This window comes from Anabrus simplex, chromosome 14 (assembly GCF_040414725.1).
Source record: "Anabrus simplex isolate iqAnaSimp1 chromosome 14, ASM4041472v1, whole genome shotgun sequence".
NCBI classification, from domain to species: domain Eukaryota; kingdom Metazoa; phylum Arthropoda; class Insecta; order Orthoptera; family Tettigoniidae; genus Anabrus; species Anabrus simplex.
This window is the reverse complement of record NC_090278.1, coordinates 67135918-67159316: the sequence shown is the minus strand read 5'-3', so window position 1 is coordinate 67159316 and position 23399 is coordinate 67135918. Positions and strand designations below refer to the sequence as shown.

The 23399-nt window shown below is 41.9% G+C and overlaps 1 protein-coding gene across 2 annotated transcripts in view; it reads right to left on the bottom strand.

Moving 5' to 3' along the window:
- mtd (mustard) overlaps nt 1-23399 on the bottom strand; it is a 952680-nt gene that overhangs the window by 767963 nt on the left and 161318 nt on the right. For both annotated transcript variants that reach the window (XM_067157991.2, XM_067157992.2), the window contains exon 2: nt 10500-10764. In XM_067157991.2, the coding sequence (XP_067014092.2) occupies nt 10500-10723 (224 nt within the window). In that variant the 5' untranslated portion in view covers nt 10724-10764. The remainder of the gene's footprint in view (nt 1-10499; nt 10765-23399) is intronic.

Genomic DNA, 23399 nt, shown 5'->3' with positions numbered 1-23399 from the left:
GAAGGAGGGTAATGGAGATGCCTTTGCCTGGTAAGAATGGAAAGTGGAGACCGTAAAGAAGATGGCTAGACTGTATAAAGGAGAATATGACAGATCTGGACCTACAGGAGAAGCTGATTGAGGACAGGAACATATGGAGGAAGTGAATACGCATCAGCGACTATTTGCTTTACGTCGCACCGATACAGATATGTTTTACGGCGACGATGGGATAGGAAAGGTCTAGGAATTGGAAGGAATCGGCCGTGGCCTTAATTAAGGTACAGTCCCGGCATTTGCCTGGTGTGAAATGGGAAACCACGGAAAACCATCTTCAGGGCTGCCGACAGTGGAGCTCGAACCCACTATCTCCCGATTACTGGATACTGGCCGCACTTAAGCTATCGAGCTCGGTAGTATGGGAATAATAATAATAATAATAATAATAATAATAATAATAATAATAATAATACAAAGAAGGGAAGAACAACAACAACAAGAAGGTTGAATTCAAGGGGGAAATCTCAGATCCCTTTGAAATCAAAACGGGCGTAAAACAAAGAGTTGGGCCCTCCTCTACTCTTCAACTGTGTTCTTGAAAAAGTGATACAAGAATGGCGCAAAGCGTAGCATTTTTTTCAGACGACTTAACAATATTAACTAGACACATTTCATCAGTCCAAAAATCAGATTAAACTGCGGAAACAAATCTGCCTTCAGATATCTTTGGAAAATATATAATACATGACCTTTAACAAACATGCACCAAAACTCACTAAGACAAAATATGGCAAAATTAAACGAGCATCTCAATTTAAATATCTTTGTGAAATATTTCAGGAAAATGGACTCTGAGACAAAAGCCAACGAAATTACATGCTAAAAGATGGAAACTGCGTACAGACTAACCCAAAATCTATCTCGAAACACACAAAATTGAGAGATTACAGTACAGTTATTAAATCAGAATGCCTTTATGGATCGAAAACGCTAATTTTGAACATGAAAGCAGACACTGAAAATGAGAAAGAACTCAAATTCATAACAAAAAATCATGTTACAAACACACAGCCGAACAATACCGACTCAGAGGGGAAACAGGAAATCAAACAAGACAGAAATATTCACAGTGACATTAGAAAACGCAGGATAAAATTTTATGGGCATATTAAAATATTGGGTCCAGACAGACTTACAAAACAAAGAGTCGAATTCTATGAAAACAGACACAATGAAATAGATTGGCATTTTTAAGCTTTTTGGCCCCTGAGCCGAAATTTCGAACCTCAACATCCCCAACTCAGTTAAGCCCCTCGAAAAATTTTGCGAACATTATTTATCTAAGGATCTTGGGAATATAAGGCTCGGTAACCCCATGTTTTATTTTCTAGGGTGTCTGGAAGTACCTCATTAATTCTTGTACGTTTTCATTTTATAGATCGCTACACTTAGATGTCTGTAAAGGTTACGTCGCGCATTCCTATCTACAAAATGTCATTGTCAAATTTGTCACAAATGGAACATAATAATTGCTTTTACCTAAATGAAGTGAAAAATCTGCGGTAAATTAAGAAATACCGTCGTTATTAGAGAAATATGAATACATACTTAAGGCCTACAGGACTCCTTTATGTCGTATTCCGCTGCTGGTGCCGTCTTTTGTGAATTTTTTAAGGTCCAGGGCTAGCACCGAGGAATGGGAGTGCTATGTCTGTGGATTCTCATTATCTTTGTCCATATGACCAGTTGAAACAGCAAAATGGAGGTCAACAGCATTCACGATATTTCGTTCTTCAATGTGGCAAATGACCATGTTATAGTGATGTGGCTGGAACTCTACGGAAAAACAACTAAGGACGCATTCAACAACTTGGGGCTGCACATTACAGAGAAATATCGTAAGTACCACAAAAATGAATTTTTGTTGAAAAAAAAATAGCATGATCCCTGGACCAATAAATCACTAGTCCACAGAATTCATCTTATGCACATTGGCCATAGCTTTTTCTCGCCTATTAAATCTTGCATATCGCGATACAATTCAGGAAATGGTGTCATTGACAACTGAAGCAATGAAACGAACGCAAAGAACTTCAGTGAACACAGACATCACACACGAAATTGTTGAAAGTGTAAGACAAATAAAGGACATACGTGTGTTATTGTGAGCGTAGCACCAAAAGTACTTGTAAAGTAGTAAAGTAGGTATACATAATATTCTCCAAAAATAAAATATTTCTTAATTTACCGCAGATTTTAGACTTCAACTGTGTAAAAGCAATTATTGTGTTCCATTTGTGACAAATTTCACAGTGGCATTTCGTAGATAGGAATGCGCGATGTAACCGTCTGTAGATATGAAATATGAAGTGTTTGAACTAACTCTTCAAGGCAAGTTAATTGGCAAGGTCTTTGTTCAAAACCATACAAGATTGGACATCAACGAGCAAAGCTGGTGAACTGCTCCATGCAACCTCTGGTCGAATGAAATTCGTACATGTGTGAGCGACAACATGTACTGTAGTAGTAGATAATACAGTTTGCGGGCGTTATTCGAAAATGTACCGAGGTCGAACGTGTATCACGCGCGGCTGGTCGGTCCTGGAGGTGTTAGAGAGGAAATTTTGTAGCGTGATAGGAATACCATGAGATAGGCCCGAAATTACAGGTACTGGTAATTGTAGGTGAATGCGGCAAGTCGTGAGTCAGCGCGCACGAGGTCCATTGTCCGTAGAAGTGGCTCCTAGAGTAGCAGATCCCTCCCGGCAGTACCACTAATTACCAACACTTTGTTTATTTTCGGCGAATGGTTAGTATCGTTAATCTTGTCGTACGTATTAACACGCATGTTTTGTGGCTTGCTGGATTGTACTTCCTAACTGGCACGTGGGAAAAGGTTTATTCTATAGAAGTGACAACATTTGCGACCAGTATGTCTGATATGAAACTTGGAGAAAAAAAGTGGTAAACCACGCGCCATCAACGAACTGAAAGTGTTTCTATACGGAGGGCATGGTGAGGATACAGCTTTGTCAACTGTCTAGAGAGCCGGACGTACTATACCGTTCCAGGGAAGGCGGCTTCGTTTTTTCCTCACCGGGGGGGGGGGGGGGGGGGGGCGGCACGGCCGGTCGGTAAAGTAGTTATAAGGGTGGCGCTTACATGAGAATAGGTTTCCCGCCCATGTGAGCTTCCATGTAATAGATTTAGTTTATTTTTATGTTTTAAGGGTGGCGCTTGCTTGTGACCCGGTTATTCGTCCATGTGAGCGTCCACATTGTAAATTTAGTTCATATTTTTTATATCTTTCTCTTTGTAACGGGAACATGTATTTAGGCCGAAAACCTGTAATGTTCTTCAATAAATACTACACTATACGGAGGTTAAGGGAAGTCGTAAAGGCCCGATTCGGCAGATTTTGTAACTTTCACTTTTTCACATTTTATTAACTGTTCTGTTTAATGTAGCATTTTTGTTCTTCAAATATTTGAATTTTTACTATTTTAAATGTATTTCATATATAGGTGCACTTCTACTTCAACACACGTTTTGTGCTATGTATCACTGATTTACACATACTGTATCTCAGGGACTATTCACTCTGGTTTCGCGTTTTTTGAAGAGAAATATCTGTTTTATTAGTTGGTCACACTCAAGGTTGGGTCACACTGCTTGAGCTGCAATCCCAAGATGCAGTGTTGTTTCGGCGGAGAATTTTAAAAGCTTCTGTTCTGCAGGAGGCGCGCTTTATCGAAACTTATACTTTTAAATGAAATTTACTCAAAGTCACTTTTTCTGAAACAAATGTTCCCTTTTCTCAGAAACTACGGGGTGCATTTCAAAGAAATGTTTACCAAATATTTGTGATACTGTTGTGGTAGTGTGGATCTACTTTGGTTGACATTTCTTGAATAGTTTATTTTTTATGATAAAGCATTTGCAGAAATTAATTAAAATTGAGGATTTAAATAATCTTAACATTTTTGTAGCATATATTTTAAAGCTATTATAGATCAGTGTATGCAACAGACATTAAACAATAATACAACCTGTGACAACAAAGAACGGTCGATCCGGCAACAATGGCGACACACAACGCTGCACCTGCATAGCAGCAGGTTTTGACCACCTGCTCCCAACGTTGTTCAGTTGATCATCGTGTGTGTGCCGTGTAAGACCTGCTTGACACAGTGCGTGTTTAGTGCGTTGGTTCCGAACTGCGAACAGGAACATGAACATGAACATGAACGACCAAAAGATTAATTTACAGTCTTCTTTTAAGCTTGGCAAGACACCTAAGGAAACGCATGCGATGCAGTTACGTGTTCATGAAGATCAAGCACTGTCCTTGATGTGTGTGTACGAGTGGTTCGCCCGTTTTCGAGGAGGCCGCGCAAGTGCTTTTGACAACCCCCGTAGCAGAAGACCAGCGAACGCCGTCAGTGACGAAAACATTGAGAAAGTGAGGACATTAATCAAGAACGATCGGCGATTAACTGTGCGCATGATAGCGGATGAACAGCACGTTAACCGTGAATCCATGCGACAAATCGTTACCCAGAAGTTAGGGAAGAGGAAAACGTGTTCTCGTCTTGTGCCACATCACTTGACTGACGATCAGAAGCAGGCACGTTTAGAGGGTTCACAGGATTTTGTCGAAACGGTGGATGCGACACCAAATTTCTTGTACTATATTGTCACTAAGGATGAAACCTGGTGTCTCAGGTACGACCCTGAAACAAAACGGCAAAGCATGGAATGGCGTTCTCTGCGATCCCCTCGTCGGAAAAAGGTCAGAGCCCTAAAAGTCACGCAAAAAACGACAACTCGCTTTGAAATGAAAGATTTGACGATATTCCCGACATCCAACGAAACGTGACGAGCCTTTTCAACACCATCCCAAAGGAAGCGTTCTTGCAAAGTTTCCAAGACATGTATCGCCGATCTCAGCAGTGCATAGTTATGGGAGGGGACTATTTCGTAGGACAGTAAGGTCACTGTCGTGCATTCTTCATCTGTTTTGATTGTACAGGACTATTCACCGAACTTCGTCACCGGTTGTATTTATACATTCATTGGCTAATAAGAAAGAGGTTCATTTATTCAGCTATTTTAACATTGACGAGATACAACATTACGACTCCCCTTAAACGCCGTACTAACATACTGAATATATTCGGAGACTAAGGATAGGGAAGGGCTAGAAGTGGGGAGGTAGCCTTAATCTGCCTGGTGTGAAAATTGTAAACCACGGAAAATCATCTTTAGGGCTGTCGACGGTGGGAGCACAAGCTCACAGCAGCGTGGTCCGATCCGCGCAGCCAACTGATTTCTACGAGGGCTGTAAATAGTGGCAACGTAGTACAGACATTCGCAGCAGATCGGACATGCGCAAATAGGATTTGGGAGCGGTCAGGTGGCGCTGTTGTCTGTGTGTATTGGGCATGGCGTTGCTGTGTGGCGTTGAAGTGAAGAGTATCGATTTCACCGTTCTAAAGTATGTTTTTAAAAGGTGATCGGCGTTCGTGGATTAAAATCGAGGTTGCCCGCGTCAAATATGAATCAGATTAATGAATATTGAATTTTCACGACCGCATAGTAATCGAAACAGACTTTCAACGTATTAGGTCGTGTTACGTACCTGTAGTGCGTGTTGAAAAGATGTTAAGTACAGAACAAAAATGGCCAGCCGGACACCAGTGGGATCCGAACCCACAACCCACTGGTGTCCGGCTGGCCATTTTTGTTCTGTACTTAACATCTTTTCAACACGTACTACAGGTACGTAACACGACCTAATACGTTGAAAGTCTGTTTCGATTAATCAGATTGTTATAGAAGATAGTGTGAAGCTCGTGGCGAGAATGCATTATTATTATTATTATTATTATTATTATTATTATTATTATCATCATTATTATTATTATTATTATTAATCGTATGGCTTTTAGTGCCGGGAGTGTCCGAGGACATGTTCGACTCTCCTTATGGAGGTATTTCTGTTTGACTCCCTTAGGCAACCTGCGCGTCTTGTTGTGGGATGACAATGGGGTAGGGAGAGGGTGAAACCCGGTGTCGGCATGTAGCCTACTCCTGTCGAATAACACAAAGGGGTCTGCTCAAAGCTTTACGTCTCAATCCGCCGGACGAATCACCAACAGCGACAGATGCCCTCACTCAATATGAGCGCTGCGGAGAGGTTTGGATTTGAATCCAAGCTTTTGGCACGCAATCTGTTGATTAGAAATGGTATACCACCCTCTCCCCTACCCTGCCGGCCAACATGCTGTTCGTGAAACTTTTATCGACCAACGGGACTCGAACTGGCGAACTACGGTGTCAGACCTGATAGACTTTAATGCATTAATGATCACGGCCACCAGGCGCATTCTTCTTCTTCCATCACTCGTTAACAAGCATGACTCGTCCAAAAGTAAAGTTAAATTTATTTTATGGCTGTATAATCCAATTCTACAACCACAGACTCTTCTACAATGTTGGCATACGGTGTGTTTGGTAGCTTGAGGGTTGATACGTCTGCTATTCATACGCTCTTTCCTAGCATTGGGTTTGTCAACCAGAAGTTCTCTCCGCTGTAGTTCAAAGGATAGATGCCCTTGATGGACGACGCGGCACCATTCTGGACGAGCAGAAGCCACAACCTCCCAATTTTCAGGGTCAATTTGACATAGTTAAATTGAAAAAATAAATATGGTAGTTCAACCTATTCAATACAAGTAAATAAGATGTAGAGATTACATTCTTATTTAATTAAAAGAGTGGAAATTGTACCGGTTTCGACCCCAGTCTGTGTCATCATCAGCCGATTATAACTCGAAAAACAATGCATAAGTAAGAGTTGCTGATGATGACACAAACTGGGGTCGAAACCGGTACCATTTCCACTCTTTTAATTAAATAAGAATGTAATCTCTACATCTCTTATTTACTTGTATTGAATAGGTTGAACTACCATATTTATTATTTCAATTTAATCTTTAAATTCAATTTGACATCTCATTAGATTCAGAAACGTCTTTTTAGTGTTTTTGTTGCCCACCCTGTTTTCTCTGTCCGACCTTCAACTGACAGTACATGATTTGTTTTGGGGGACGTGACTCAGGCATTCGAGTTGCATGACCTGTCCATCGAAGCTGGTGTTTTACTATGACAGCCTCAACGCTGGTTGTAATAGCTTACTCCGAAACACTTATGTTATGCATCTGTCTTACCACTTTATTCCTAGGATTCTCCTAATGCAGCGTTGATGGTTATTTCTCCAGATATAGTGCCTTCTGTATGTAATACAAGTTTCACAACCATGCAGTAGAATTGGAACAACAAGGGCTTTAATTGGACGTTATCACTACAGAATATCTAGTGTCCCAACACAAGTTTTAACCAGCTGTATTTTCTTATTCACTTACAGGAATTTCATTATATTCCCCTCCCAGTCAAGTGGATAATTTGACATTCACAGGGTAGATTGCTATTCTCACTTTAACTGTCCCCCCCCCTCGCCCCCCCCCCCCCTTATTACCACCAGTGATCACCAGTTTTCCAACACACTATATACTTATTAAGTAAATATTTCATTATATTTATGTCTAATTGGAGGTTTCTATTTCTGGCTACCCCCATTTATTTATGTCTGTACGGTCACAACTACTACTTTCATCCACTGATACGAATAATACGTTATCGAACGGAAGCACCTTAATGAAGCTCCCGGGATCTGTTAAATTATATCAGAGAGATCTTTTCTGGGTTTGAACGCTTGTTTATGTACAGGTTGCCAACGCTTCGAATAAGTCACATTTTTTTAAAAAATCAAGGCCTTCGACGTACCCCTACCCCGAAATTATGGATACTGTCCTACATAAAAAATCACGACAGCGAAATCGGGAACGTTTTAAGTAACTATAACATTGGGACCAATCGCAAGCCACTAAGGAAATTAGTTCCTTATTTGCAATACAACCAGCCAATAACAACAATGACCTTATATACACGTACAGCCATCTTGTGGTGAATTTGTGAACTTGTTATCAACGAGCTCCAATATTTAGTTTTGAATTGTCTCAGTTATCAATATTACTACCTTCGTGATCTTTCTTTAAAATGTGCCTGTGCGCTATTAATGCTATTTAAGTGTCTGCGTGCTGATGATTGCTCCAAGAGCCGAAACATGTCCACTTTTCTTTGATAAATAATCTTTTTAATTATAATATTGTGTATTTATTAGGTGGTTTATATGTATATATACGGGGTGGTTCTCCAGCCCCTTATATTTCGGAGATAGGCAACCCAAATAACGTGTATAACCTAAACATAGCTTGTGATTTAATTTTATTAACACCAAAATAACTTGAAATTTCTCAGTATGGTCGATAAGGCTCTCCCCTACGTGTGTGTCATCCCTGTAAATAGACCCATGTACCTATCAAAGGAAAAACTACTATGCATGATTCCGCGCCAAATACTAAGAATCAGTATGCAAACATGTGCTTCATTAAAGCCTTGAATTAACACAGGTACCCGTAATACGGTCGAATTGATAGGTTATGACACATGATCTGTAAAGTAAAGAAGTTTAAAAAACACTGTAAACCAGGGCCTCTCAACGGGCCCAAAATATCACGCGTGCCAACTGAGGAGCAGCTGTTCTGTGCACAGTGCATCGGTCCCACTCGGCTCCGTTCGGACCAGCGCGTCGTCTCGGGGTGACTCGGCTAAGCTAGGCTCAAACTCGGCTAGGATTTGGAGCGCTATGGAGCATGTGAGGAAGAGGGAGACAGGCGTGGGGGAAAAAGAGAGAAAGCGCTATTGCCCGAAATCGAGGAGTGGGCTCTGCATTCTGGTCAACCAATTGAAGTCTTCTTCTTGCACTATGCACCGCGCAATGCACTGGTGCATGCACCCTGAGAGGCCCTGCTGTAAACCATCATTGAAGACTTTGACACGGATGTTAACTTTCGAGGTGGAACGGCCAACCTCTAGCAAGCGTCATGTATGTTGACTTCGTGGCTGAATCAGTTAAGGGATGGAGCACAAGATGTGTATCGCCAGCGTGGTGGTTCGAATCTAGCATGAGGGAAATTTTCTGAACGACAGAGGTGCTCCATTCTAGCGGGAATACAATAATAAATATTGTTTTGCTATCGGCATAAGTGTTGCACTCTTATTTGGCGTCTTTCCCTTAAGGATGGGTGGGAGAAATATTGGGAAGGAAGTCGGCCTGATACCGTTGTAGTCCTTATAGACTCTTCCTGTACAAACGCGAGGCAGTTATTCGCAGCTGTGATCATTTTACACATTCAGTGCAATTAAGTGATAGAAAAAGCGCCGCCGCTAGTGATCTCTGCCTTATTCGCGAGCCTTATATAAACGGTATAATTGTACTAAGGCCATAAGGAAGCAGGTGATGTTTTTCGGCGACTATGATAGACTCTTTAGTTGGGTTTATCTACCTCCGAAAAAATTAGGGGCTGGTGAACCACCCGGTATATATATATTTCTTAGGTTACTTAGTCAATACGGACCAATATGAGCGTGATTACTTGTAATGAAATGTCGTATGGCTTTTAGTGCCGGGATATCCCAGGACGGGTTCGGCTCGCCAGATGCAGGTCTTTTGATTTGACGCCCACAGGCGACCCGTGATGAGGATGAAATGATGATGAAGTCAACACATACACCCAGCCCCCGTACCATTGGAATTAACCAATTAAGGTTAAAATCCCCGACCCGGCCGGGAATCGAACCCGGAACCCTCTGAACCGAAGGCCAGTACGCTGACCGTTCAGCCAACAAGTCGGACATTACTTGTAATTATAAATGGAGACTGGAGTCGACATGAGAAATCGTTATTATCTCGTGACCGCTCGTATCCATGACATCGAATCACAAAACGATCTATCTTGGTGCGATCTTTTCTCCGTTAATACTTTTTTTTTTACTATTTGTTTTACGTCGCACCAACACAGATAGGTCTTATGGCGACGATGGAATAGGAAAGGCCTAGGAATAGGAAGGAAGCGGCTCGTTGGCTGAACGGTCAGCGTACTGGCCTTCGGTTCAGAGGGTCCCGGGTTCGATTCCCGGCCGGGTCGGGGATTTTAACCTTAATTGGTTAATTAAGGTACAGCCTGGTGTGAAAATTGGAAACCACGGAAAACCATCTTCAGGGCTGCCGACAGTGCGGTTCGAACCCACTATCTCCCGAATACTCCCTTAATACTAGAGGTAAGCAAGAGAATATGAACTGTTTTTCTGATGCCTATATTGTTACCTGATTTTTCCAGCTCTGAACATAAGGTACATAAAGGTACAGTCCAACCTAGAAAAAAAGAACTTCACGGTACGTAAATGAAGAAACTTGAATGAAATTTCATGATAAGTTTTCCACACAGTCGGCTATTAGAGTAAATCCAAACTTCTTAGAACACCTCCACCTAAACGTACAATACTTTTAAATATGCCAAGAATGTGTTAGTTTGTGGTGTTAGTGGTCGTATTACCTGTGCGGCCAGTGGTCTGGCACGAAGATGTTCCACCATGATGGTCTCTTGTGTCGTTCGTTAAGCAGTCTAGTAACGGGCTCGGTACCAGCCCCTGGGGCACCTCCACTTCCAAACACCCCCTTGCGTCGCTTACGTTCCATCTTAATGTGCCATGACCTCCTCCGCCCCCGCTTGTCCTCGGGGGTGGAGCCATTAGGAGGAAACAACTCCGTCTCCATCATTTAACACAAGACATGCTCCTTCAACACTGCCATGAAACAACCTGAAAAGTGAATGAACGTCCAGCTTGTATCATCTTCTACCAATACCTGTTTATCACGAGACAACCTCCTCTGAGTGAAGATACCGTGAAATATCACGATTAAAATATGGAATAAAAACTATTTATATAGGTCCCGGATGTTTATTTAATATCAGTACATAAAATGCAGTAAATATCATTGAAATATGTAATTAAATATGTAATAGTATTACTCTACTAAATTTACAAAAATGTTCGTATATTCCTTTTATTATGACCTATGCCATGAAACAATAACATTGTTTTAAATACTTCCATATTATATGATTATGGCAACGTAATCGTTATTGATTTTGGCTATATAAATTTTCTAATGTTGACAGCATTAAATAATGTTAAAAGAATAATCAAAATACTTCAAATAATTAAATTCCGAAGTATATTACACACTATATTGTTGTAGCTAATTTCCTGTTGCCCTCATGACTCGAAAATGAAACAAATTTTACTAAATAAAGTTAAATCCCTATTAATTAACTCAAATACTACGGTATCACTTTTATCGTGATGTGCAGTGTGTAACCAAGTATTTCTCCATGATTTCCACTGTGATATTTTGGCGCCGATCCAAATAAAATCTCTTGTAGGCGAAGGAGGACATCGCTGGACGTCACCGGTACATGTTTTTGAAGATAAAACTAGCTGGGCGACGACGACGAAGGCGTTTTCATTCCCCGCCTAAGGGTGGGGCGGGCCACCTAGAGGGTAACGCTCTCTATGGCCAGATCAGTTGATGTGCTGGATGAAGGAGATGGGAGAAAAGAAAATAGTTAGTGGAGGAGGAATGAGGGGGGGGGACGAACTCTTGGCTAGGGAGATGTGAATTATGGAGGATGTATGAAAGGAGTGTAGTTTCAGACAGGAGTTCCATGGGGGGGGGGGGTGAAGTTAAGGTTGAAGTGAAGGGTGAGGATCTGGATTGTTGCTGCTATATTACAGAGAAAAGTGGTAAGGAGTCTTATGAGGGTATCTGTCGTGGGTGGTTTCAAGAAGGAACGAGTTGGGGGAAGGGGTGGACGGACATGATGACGAGGTTGATATGGAGGAGGGGCTGGCGGGGTTCGACGATGTGTGTTAGAGGTGGGATGTCTGGTAGATGGTTGAGGAGGGGAGCGAGAGGGTTCCACTTTGTGCAGATGTCGACAGATGTATGCTCCATTGATGATGATGCGATGGACGTCTTCAGTCTGACCAGAGGTGTTCATGATCCAGAATGCTCGCCGTGCTGGGATGCCTTCTGCTCGGAGTTTGGAGTACTTCCTATTCGGAGATAACACAACTGAACATGGCGTGATGAGATTGTGTTGGCTGTGGTGACTGCGTGTGAGCCGATGTTGGTGGTGCGGCTTTTGCGGTGGGAGTTGAGTTCGTAACCATTGTTGTGGCAGATGCGTCGTCGGTTTGCTGTTGTTTAAAGAAGCGGGGTGGGATGTATAGTAGACTGAGTTGTCCAGGGGTTGGTGGCATAGCAAGTGGTGATATCGTGACTGGTGAAGGAAGTGAGATTGTAGGAGTGGTGATGGAAGGGTAAGGGCAGATGTTGTTGTTGTTATGGTGGTGGTAGTCGTGGCGAAAGGTATGAATACATGATGGGGAAGCTAACTTCCAATCGTGGAGTCCGCTGCTTACTTTGGGCGAGTCTGGCAGGCAGCTTGGAGTACACGATGCTGAGCCACCCAGCCGGTCAAAAAGAGATGAGTTGCTTCTGCTAGGTAAAGAAGTTCGGAGTCGCTAATGATCTTGCAAACAGATAAAGAGCGTGAATAACTTAGATTTCGTTCCAAGACTGCAAACTCTGACCAATGAAAGGAACCTAGCCACGCAGGATTCTGAGAAAGGATTACTGGTGTTGTACGCAGTCGAGGCAATCGGACCTACCGTATTTTACAGACGAACGGCTACAAATAATAATTTAAAAGCCAATTTTAGGAATTAAAATATATGCTATACGAGATGAAATTCACCAATTATTTTACTATAGTCTAAAAATTTTGAATTTTGTTTTCGTAATTAGCTAGATATATACAAACATGTTTCATTCTTCACATGTATATATATTCAGTATTCAGCCCGAAGGCTAGTTGGATCCTCATCCACACCTTTCATTTTCAGTTATCTACCATGTAGTGTCGTCTAGAGTACGACTCATTGGCTGAATGGTCAACGTTGAGGCCTTCGGTTCAGAGGGTTTCGGGTTCGATTCCCGGCCGGTTCGGGAATTTTAATAGCCTTCGATTAAATCTTCTGGCCCGGGGACTGGGTGTTTTTTGTTTGTACCAACACTTTCCTCTTTATATTCAGACAACACACGCAACATTGATTACATCCTTCCATATAGGGTTGGCATCAGGAAGGGCATCCGGCCTTAAAACAAGGCCAAATCCACACGTGCGACCCCACAGGTGTGGAAAAAAAGCGTAGGAAGAAAAGTAGTTGTGTCGTCTAGCCCGCTCATCGGTAATACAGCGAGAGTAGCATAACTTATAGGGGTTCTAACAGGCCAGGCTCCTCATACTGACGCACATCTCATATTCGGGCTAGCGCATACCTGTCACTCGCTTCAGGCAGTTTGCATTCTAACCTATAAACGCCTCAACATCCCGGCTCTACGTAATTACAATATTTTTAAAAGTAAGAATACAATGTCATCGCTGTTCCAGTAGACTCGACGAACGTCTTCATCGATGCCCCGATCATCAGGATCAACGCCAAGCGGCTATGATTAGTGTGGAGTAATGCGAGATATGAAACTCCACCATACCGTAGTGTCAAGAAAATTGTAACTCAAGTTATTGGATTATTGATGCGGGCGAGGGGAAGAATAAATAAGGAGTTCGCCGAGTTTTGTGAACAGTTTGCTCTAAGACATACTCTCATCATCAACGATGTAAGCATATCACTTTTGAAAGGTTCTTCATATATTCACAAAAATTAGTTCCACTTCACTTCCCTTCAACAACAAAATTTCAGTTCTAACAAGTCGGCAACCTCCGACTGGAATAAGCAGAGAACGATTAGATTCTAAATAAAATATTAGCCTACACATTCGTATAAAGAAATTAAGCATGTCCGTTGACGTGAATTAGAGATCACTGATAAGAGGATCTAGATGTCAGTACTGCTGCATGTAGCTACCTCTCAGAAGGCCATGGAATTGCTTATCATAACTGTCGTCTCTCAAAGAACAAAGCAATATTCAGTTCATCTCTTCATGCCTGATTTTGATTAGTAAACAATGAAATAGCGTATGGCTTTTAGTGCCGGGAGTGTCCGAGGACAAGTTCGGCTCGCCAGATGCAGGTTTTTTGATTTGACACCCGTAGGTGACCTGCACGTCGTGATGAGGATGAAATGATGATGAAGACGACACACACACACCCAGCCCCCGTGTCAGCGGAATTAACCAATTATGGTTAAAATTCCCGACCCTGCCGGGAATCGAACCCGGGACCCTTGTGAGCAAAGGCTAGCACGCTAACCATTTAGCCATGGAGCCGGACATTTTGATTAGTTACGGCACTATAAACTAAAAAGTCATTGTTTCCTGTCAAGCACATTTAGTATTTTAGAAGTGATCTGATTTAGAAAAAGAAGTGATTCAGTTTTAATAAATAATAAATAATTAATAAATAATTAATTAATATTTACACCGTTTGCTAATAATGTTAATGGCTCTACGTCCCACTAACTACTTTTACGGTTTTCGGAGTCGCCGAGGTGCCGAAATTTTGTCCCGCAGAAATTATTTTATGTGCCAGTAAATCTACCTACATGAGGCTCACGTATTAGAACACCTTCAAATACCAGCAGACTGAGCCAGGATCGAACCTGCCAAGTTGGGGTCAGAAGACCAGGGCCTCACCGTCAGAGCCAGTTAGCCCGGCCACACTGGTTGCTTTTTTAACCATAATTTCTACATAAATTAATACTGAGTGGTGTATTTTTCTTTGAAATCATCTCTTATGTAACTATGCATGGTAGTAACTTGTTTTGATAGTTTTCTTCTACAAGAAAGAAACGACGGTTGCTCAGTTGTACCTTTTCATAAAATAGTAATCACCACCATAATCGTCCGGCCCCATGGCTAATTATTTAGCGTGCGGGCCTTTGGTCACAGGGTCGGGAAATTTAACCACCATTGGTTAATTTCTCTGGCACGGGGGCTGGGTGTAGGTGTCGTCTTCATCATCATCATTTCATCCTCATCATGACGCGCAGGTCGCCTACGGGAGTCAAATCGAAAGACCTGCACCTGGCGAGCCGAACATGTCCTCGGACATTCCCAGCACTAAAAGCAATACGCCATTACCACCACAATCACCACCATTGGAAAGGGGAGAATGATACAAATATTGAAATTTATCATCCATACAGATTGACTGAATTTTTGGAAATATTGTAACGAAGATTCGTCAATTTTTAAAACTATAATTGCAATGCCGGCCCCGTGGTGTAGGGGTAGCGTGCCTACCTCTTACCCGCAGGCCACGGGTTCGATTCCCGGCCAGGACAGGGATTTTTACCTGGACCTGAGGGCTGGTTCTAAGTCCACTCAGCCTACGTGATTAGAATTGAGGAGCTATCTGACGGTGAGATAGCGGCCCTGGTCTCGAAAGCGAAGAATAATGGCCGATAGGATTCTTCGTGCTGACCACACGACACCTCGTAATCTGAGCAGCGGTCGCTTGGTAGGCCAAGGCCCTTTAAGGGCTGCAGTGCCATGTGGTTTGGTTTGGTTTAGATAGCTAAGTATTATTTTATACAATATAAGTATTCTTCGGAATATTTTTCACCATTTTATGTATATAAAAAATAACATGTCCTGACCGACTGATTCATCATCGCCGAACCAAAACTACTGGACATAGAATAAATTTGGGGGAAACATTTATATTACAGTCTAGGATTTTTGGATATTCCGTCTTTAATGAAGTGAAAAAGGGAGTGAATTGTTCAAATGGGTAGGGCCTATATCTAAAAACTTAACAGTTTACAAGCGTGAAAATTGGTATTTGGAATCTCCTTTACAAAGAAACGCGTATTTCGTTTTCGGATGATCCCCTCAAGGGAGGGGAGGGTTAAAAGGTGTGGAAAAAAAAGGGGTTGAATACATTTTATGAGGATACTTATATCTCAAAAATACTGAAGCTGTTCCAATCATGAGAAATGGTATTTGGAATCCCCTTCAAAAATAAACAAACACGCATTTTTGTTTTGTTTTCGGCAAATCCACTTAAGGGCGTTGTAAAACGGACTGAAGAAGGGGTTGAATTTTCTTTATAAGGATACTTACATCTCAAAAACTGAAGATGTTACACAGATTGACATTTCCATTTGGAATCTTTTTTTTAAAGAAGAAACACGTATTTTTTTGTCATCGGAAAATCCACTTAGTGGGGGGGGGGGTAAGGATAGATAATGTCTTAGTGCACTACCGAGGAACGATTCCTTTTGTCGAATTACTAAAAACACGGGAATGAAGCGACGGGTAACAGCCAGTAGTCCATATTACACACTATATTTTAGTTGTTTTTTTTTAGCCCATATATATTTACATGTTAAGCTATTCTCATTTCACGTAAATCCTAGCCCTGATTTTCGAAAACTAAATTCCTCTTCAGTCAGAAGACATGTCTTTACATTTCAGTGTCAAGGCCGGGGGCACTGAAATCGCATCATGAACAGAGTCGTATACGCGGACTTGTTTGCGGAGTGTTACAAAAGTCGTGATCGCCGGATGTTGCCGGCCTGACGTAACTCAGTAGACCGCGGGCGAGCTTGTCTCTGAAATAAACGATCTCACAGCTGGCAGTACGAAAAAGAAAAAGTGCTTCGCCTACGTGGTCAATACGTCATTTTAATACAGACTGTGTCGGTGACGCAACTTAATGGATTACGTGGGTTTAGCAGAGAGCTTCTGGACAGGACATAGTGAGCGAGGTGAAAGAAAAAGTACAGAGATTTAATATTTAATGTAGGTGTCTCCCAAAATACCCTTTCATATTACTTTAAATGAAAAATGTACGCTCATTAATTTTATCATTCCTTGTACTTGTTAGTTCCCATATAAACCTATCTTTAAATAGTTCCATCTCTGTAGGACATTTGCAGTCTAAATTTGCTGTGAACTCGCATATCCATGCCTTGGTCTCTTCTACCACTGTCATATATATTCATATCTTGGTCTCCTCTACAATTGTCATATTGTTGTCTTGACCTCCGCTACTTTCGTCATATTCATGTCTTGACCTTTTCCACCATTATCAAAGGCAGAGAAGGGTCCACCTATTCAATACCATAAGCTTGTGTATTGTCTTATAAAACTGTTTACCGGGCGAGTTCGCCGTGCGGTTAGCGGCGCGTGGCTGTAAGCTTGCATCCGGGAGATAGTGGGTTCGAATCCCACTGTCGACAGCCTTGAAGATGGTTTTCCGTGGTTTCCCATTTTCACACCAGGCAAATGCTGGGGCTGTACCTTAAGGCCACGGCCACTTCATTCCAACACCTAGGCCTTTCCTATCCCATCGTCGCCATGAGACATATCTGGGTCGGTGCGCCGTATAGCCACTAGCAGAAAAAAACTGTTAGATTCAAGTTTGGATGTGTTGTTCGCTCTTCATCAATGTTTTAAATTAAGATTTGTAAATTGTGGCATACCAAAGTGTTTAATTTATTATTGGTTATATGCGTGCATATGTCTTAATTGTAGCGTGCCTGAAGATGACAATATATATGGGGTCGAAACTAGTCCCAATTTTATAATACAATATACAAGCTTATGGTGTTGAATAGGTGGACCCTTCTCTGCCCTTTGATAGTGATCAGTTGTCAATACGGACCATAATGAAACTCCTAACTTATGACTCCTCCAGCATCGTCATATTCATGTCTCGGCCTCCTCTACCACTGTCGTTCATGTCTCGGCCTCCTCTACCACTGTCGTTCATGTCTCGGCCTCCTCTACCACTGTCGTTCATGTCTCGGCCTCCTCTACCACTGTCGTTCATGTCTCGGCCTCCTCTACCACTGTCGTTCATGTCTCGGCCTCCTCTACCACTGTCGTTCATGTCTCGGCCTCCTCTACCACTGTCGTTCATGTCTCGGCCTCCTCTACCACTGTCGTTCATGTCTCGGCCTCCTCTACCACTGTCGTTCATGTCTCGGCCTCCTCTACCACTGTCGTTCATGTCTCGGCCTCCTCTACCACTGTCGTTCATGTCTCGGCCTCCTCTACCACTGTCGTTCATGTCTCGGCCTCCTCTACCACTGTCGTTCATGTCTCGGCCTCCTCTACCACTGTCGTTCATGTCTCGGCCTCCTCTACCACTGTCGTTCATGTCTCGGCCTCCTCTACCACTGTCGTTCATGTCTCGGCCTCCTCTACCACTGTCGTTCATGTCTCGGCCTCCTCTACCACTGTCGTTCATGTCTCGGCCTCCTCTACCACTGTCGTTCATGTCTCGGCCTCCTCTACCACTGTCGTTCATGTCTCGGCCTCCTCTACCACTGTCGTTCATGTCTCGGCCTCCTCTACCACTGTCGTTCATGTCTCGGCCTCCTCTACCACTGTCGTTCATGTCTCGGCCTCCTCTACCACTGTCGTTCATGTCTCGGCCTCCTCTACCACTGTCGTTCATGTCTCGGCCTCCTCTACCACTGTCGTTCATGTCTCGGCCTCCTCTACCACTGTCGTTCATGTCTCGGCCTCCTCTACCACTGTCGTTCATGTCTCGGCCTCCTCTACCACTGTCGTTCATGTCTCGGCCTCCTCTACCACTGTCGTTCATGTCTCGGCCTCCTCTACCACTGTCGTTCATGTCTCGGCCTCCTCTACCACTGTCGTTCATGTCTCGGCCTCCTCTACCACTGTCGTTCATGTCTCGGCCTCCTCTACCACTGTCGTTCATGTCTCGGCCTCCTCTACCACTGTCGTTCATGTCTCGGCCTCCTCTACCACTGTCGTTCATGTCTCGGCCTCCTCTACCACTGTCGTTCATGTCTCGGCCTCCTCTACCACTGTCGTTCATGTCTCGGCCTCCTCTACCACTGTCGTTCATGTCTCGGCCTCCTCTACCACTGTCGTTCATGTCTCGGCCTCCTCTACCACTGTCATATTCTTGTCTCGGCGTCCTAAACCATAGTAATGGACATGGACTGGTCTTCAAATATTCTTTCCCTTACAGTTTCCTCCGAAGTTAAGGGAGCGTATCTTGGACGTCTCGAAATGTATCCCAACCAACCTCACTCTTCTTCTAGTTCAAGTTCTTCGTGAGAATATTCAACGAAAATATTACCAGTCTTCTTTTCCACTAGTTGCACTATAGTGTTTGTTGTTATAGTTTGAAGAGGAAGTACAACTCTGCGAATCTATAGGTCGATGGCCCGAACAAATAGCATTAAAAAACTCAGCGAACATCCTCTCTTAGCACTTATCAAAGGAAAATGAAGAGATGAAAGAAATGAGGACGAGCGTGAAGGGCGTGAAAAACCAAAGATTCCCCATGACTCACAATCCTAACACCGTCGGAGTCAGAAGAAAACAAAGAGCTGACGGAGAGAGGTCAGGCAGAAAAACTTAAAACGGGAACTCTTGTTCAAGTAAGCGGAAGCAATGCCAAACTCTAGTTGAAAGCCAGTAGTGGATTCCCCTTTTAGTCCCCTCTCACGACGTACAAAAACCGCAGTATATGTTTTCTACAGAATACTAGTTGTCAATCACCAAATTGGAGAGAAAAAAAGAACTAGAACCAATGAAATCTGCATAGAAAAAAAGGCGAGAAATAATTCAGCGTGAAGATCATGAGATCGGCTAAATAAGTTCAGTTGTAAAGCTATTTTCAGACACACCACCCAATGGAGGTGAGATTCTTTTACCATTTTAACCGCATACCAATCCTCCGTCCACTGCAGTGTTTTCAAAGAACGGGCGGTAAGGGAAATCGAAGAAGAATTTGGATAAGAAATCACAATTCTAGGATACGAAATCAAAACCCTGAGATTTGCCAATGATATTGTTATTTTATCCGGGACTAAGGAAGATCTGGAGAAACTGCTGAATGGTATGGACAGAGTCTTGCAGAAGGAATTAAAGATGAACATAAATCTAAAACAATAGAAATGGGGGTGCATTCGAAATAAGTCAGATGATGGAGAAAATATTAGCTTAGAAAATGAACTCTTAAAGGTAGTAGATAATTATGGTTACTTGGGTATCAAAATAAATATGTTAGAAGAGATAAAATGGAGACCAGCACAAGCAAGGAAGGCCTTTCTCAAGAAAAGAAATTTACTCACTTCGAACACTGATATAGAATTTAGAAAGAAGTTCTTGAAGACTTTCGTCTCGAGCGTGGCATTGTATGGAAGTGAAAGATGGACGATAACTAGCTCAGAAAGAAAGAGAACAGAATCTTTTGAAATGTGTTGTCACAGAAAGATGCTGAAGGTGAGATGGATAGATCGAATCACGAATGAAGAGATACTGAATCGAATTGGTGAAAGGAGATCGATTTGGCTAAATTTGACGAGAAAAAGAGAATGAGAGGACAAATTTTAAGACACCCAGGTCGTCTTCAGATGGTTTTTGAGAGAAGCGTAGGCGGTAAGAAAGGTAGGGAGAGACCAAGGTATGAGATGATGATATTGGCTTTACGTCCCAAACGACTTTTTCGGTTCTCTGAGACACCGAGATGCCGAAATTTAGTCCAGCAGGAGTTCTTTTACGTAACATTCAATCTACTGACATGAGGCTGACGTATTTGAGCACATTCAAATACCACCGGATTGAACCAGGATCGAACCTGCCAAGTTGGGGTCAGAAGGCCAGCGCCTCAACCGTCTGAGCAACTCAGTCCAGCACCAAGGTATGAATATGACGAGCAGATTAGAGTAGGTGAAGGGTGCAGTAGTTATGTAGAAATGAAGATTAGCACAGGATAGGGTGACATGGAGAGCTGCATCAAACCGGTGTATAGACCGGATGACTCAAACAAAACAAATTTTTGACAGTACCGGGAATCGAACTGGGGCCTTGAACAATGGCAGGTAATAGTGCTCACCGGAGGTGGGCAGTTGGGCATTCAAAATAAGTTACGAGTTTTACAACCTCTAATTACTCTTACTGTTTACGGAGCCGCGGAAGTGCCGGAATTTTTTTCCCCTCGAAGTTATTTTACATGCCGGTAAATCTACCTTCAAATAGGTTATAAGTTGATATATTTTTTTGTTATTGTCCACTCTCTGTTTATCCTATAATTTTTCATCAGTAGTAACCTTAATTAATTGTATTATTGTAATTCCTTATCTGACTTACATATCTCAATAACAGTAATTGATTACAATGATACTTTAGATTAATACTGTAAAAAAAAAAAAAATGTATGTGGTTAAGTGTAAGAGAGGGCCAAGAGCCCTAACTTCGCCACTTAATAAAGACACAAATAAATAAATAAATAAATAAATAAATAAATAAATAAATAAATAAATAAATAAATAAATAAATAAATAAATACCCGGATTGAGCAGTGATCGAACCCGCCTTTTTTTTTTGGCTCAGAAAGCCAGAATTTTTACTCTATAGGCTATTTAGCGCGACGACCTACTTCTAATGAATACTTTAGCATGTGCATGTTACTGTAAGCTGGGCGTGACTACAGTAAATCGTTCGCGTGTGGCAGCAGGTACCTTCTTACGCACTCGTATGTTCAACATTAGAGAAGGCCAACATAAGCGGACTGATTGACAGCTTTCCTTGAACTGCTATTACGAAATGAATGGCTCTTAGTATTATTATTAAGAATGAATAAGAATCAATGTGATGTGCAAGGCGAAGCCCGCAGAGGAAATCCGACACCTACTAGTAACCTACTTCTGAAGGGAGACATGAAAATTAATATCTCCTACGAAGGCCAGGCGTACGACACACTGAGTACGCTGTACTGTACAAGTGGGCCTTGCCTTGCCAGACTGCAGAAAAGAGCAGTGTTATAGGAGACATTGGACATCGGTGATGCTGCTTGAAACCTGACACAGGAGGCCATGGGCGTGCATATCGCACAACAGGCGCCGACTTTGATAGTTTCACCACGGATGTTCACAAGCAAACTACTCTCACACACGAGTGTAAATTATTTCTTTTTTCTTGCGTTCCGACCTTCTAATCATCCACGTTACAATTTCAATTCTTCCTCCTTAGTTGTTCTTTCCTTTTCTTCCAGTATTATTTCATTGTTCCACTGTGCTTTTTCCTGTCTTCAGTCCACTCTGTTTTCTTTTCCTTCCTCCCTTGGAATCCTTCTATTTGTAAGACTTTCTTCCTAAAAATCCTTCTTTCCAATAATTCTTCTTCTCGTATGTTGTTTCTTTCCATGTCTTTCTTGATTTCTTGAATCCAGGTGGTGGTTGATTTCTTTTCCCAAAGGTACTTGAAGATTCTTTTAGTTAGTCTATTGTCATCCATTCTATAAATGTGTCCAAGAAACAGCAATCTCCTTTTTCGTATTGTTTCTAATACGTTTTCTATCTTCTGGTAAATTTCATTGTTACTTCTTAATTTCCAAAACTGCAATTCTTAGAGGACCTAATATTTACCTTATAATTCTTCTTTCTAATATTTCTAATTTATCAAGCTTGTAGTTCAGTGCTAGACATTTGCCGGCATACCGGCATTCTGGTTTCACTACTGTGTTGTAGTGCTTTATTTTAAGTTTTGCTGATAAGCACTTCTTGTTGTAAGTATTCTTAGTTATACCGTAAGCTCTTTCCACCTTTTGTATCCTCTCCTCTATAGCACATTTTTCTAAACCATTTTCTTGAGTTGTCTCACCAAAATATTTGAATTTCTCTACTTTTTTCTATTTGACCAATGTCCGTTACTAAAAACTTCGGAGCACTTTTTATATTCGTCAAAAGTTTTGTTTTCTCGGCAGAGATTCTGAAGCCTGTCATGTTGGCCGTCTTTTCAAGGAGATTAACTTGCATTGTTGCATCTGTAAGGCTTTCTGAAAGTATGGCAAAGTCATCTGCAAATGCTAGCCAATTTATTGCAACACTTTTGTTCCTTTTTCCCCCCAGCATGAGTGGCAATAGTTTGGATTTTTTCAGTTTTTAATTCCAAATTCTTACAATTTTTTCCACGACACAATTGAAAAGGAGTGTATTTATTTTGAAAAGTAGAGATATTTCACCCATAAATTTTACTTTCGAGATAGTGTCTGAATTATTTATTATTCATCAGACCCCATCTACTACTATATGACTCGAGTCAGCCTCTTCCTCAAAGAGAATCTTTTCTGTTATGACCCAAGCTGACATTCTTCTCAAAGAGGAAATAAATAAGTTGAACGTATTTATTGTATTAAATTATGTGCTGATCATTAGCCTATAGCACTATGTGTGATAAACACGAAGCGATTTACTTGCTTAGCTTAATAACTATAGCGGTCCACCCTTCAAGGGAAAGGAAATTCCTGCCAGACTGATATGTAATATCAGACATCAATCTGATGTGAAAAATAAACAGACCACTAGGTCAGGCCAGAGGCCGCGCACACGAAATTGTGAGTATATAAATGTCAATGTAATCTGTATAAGACCGT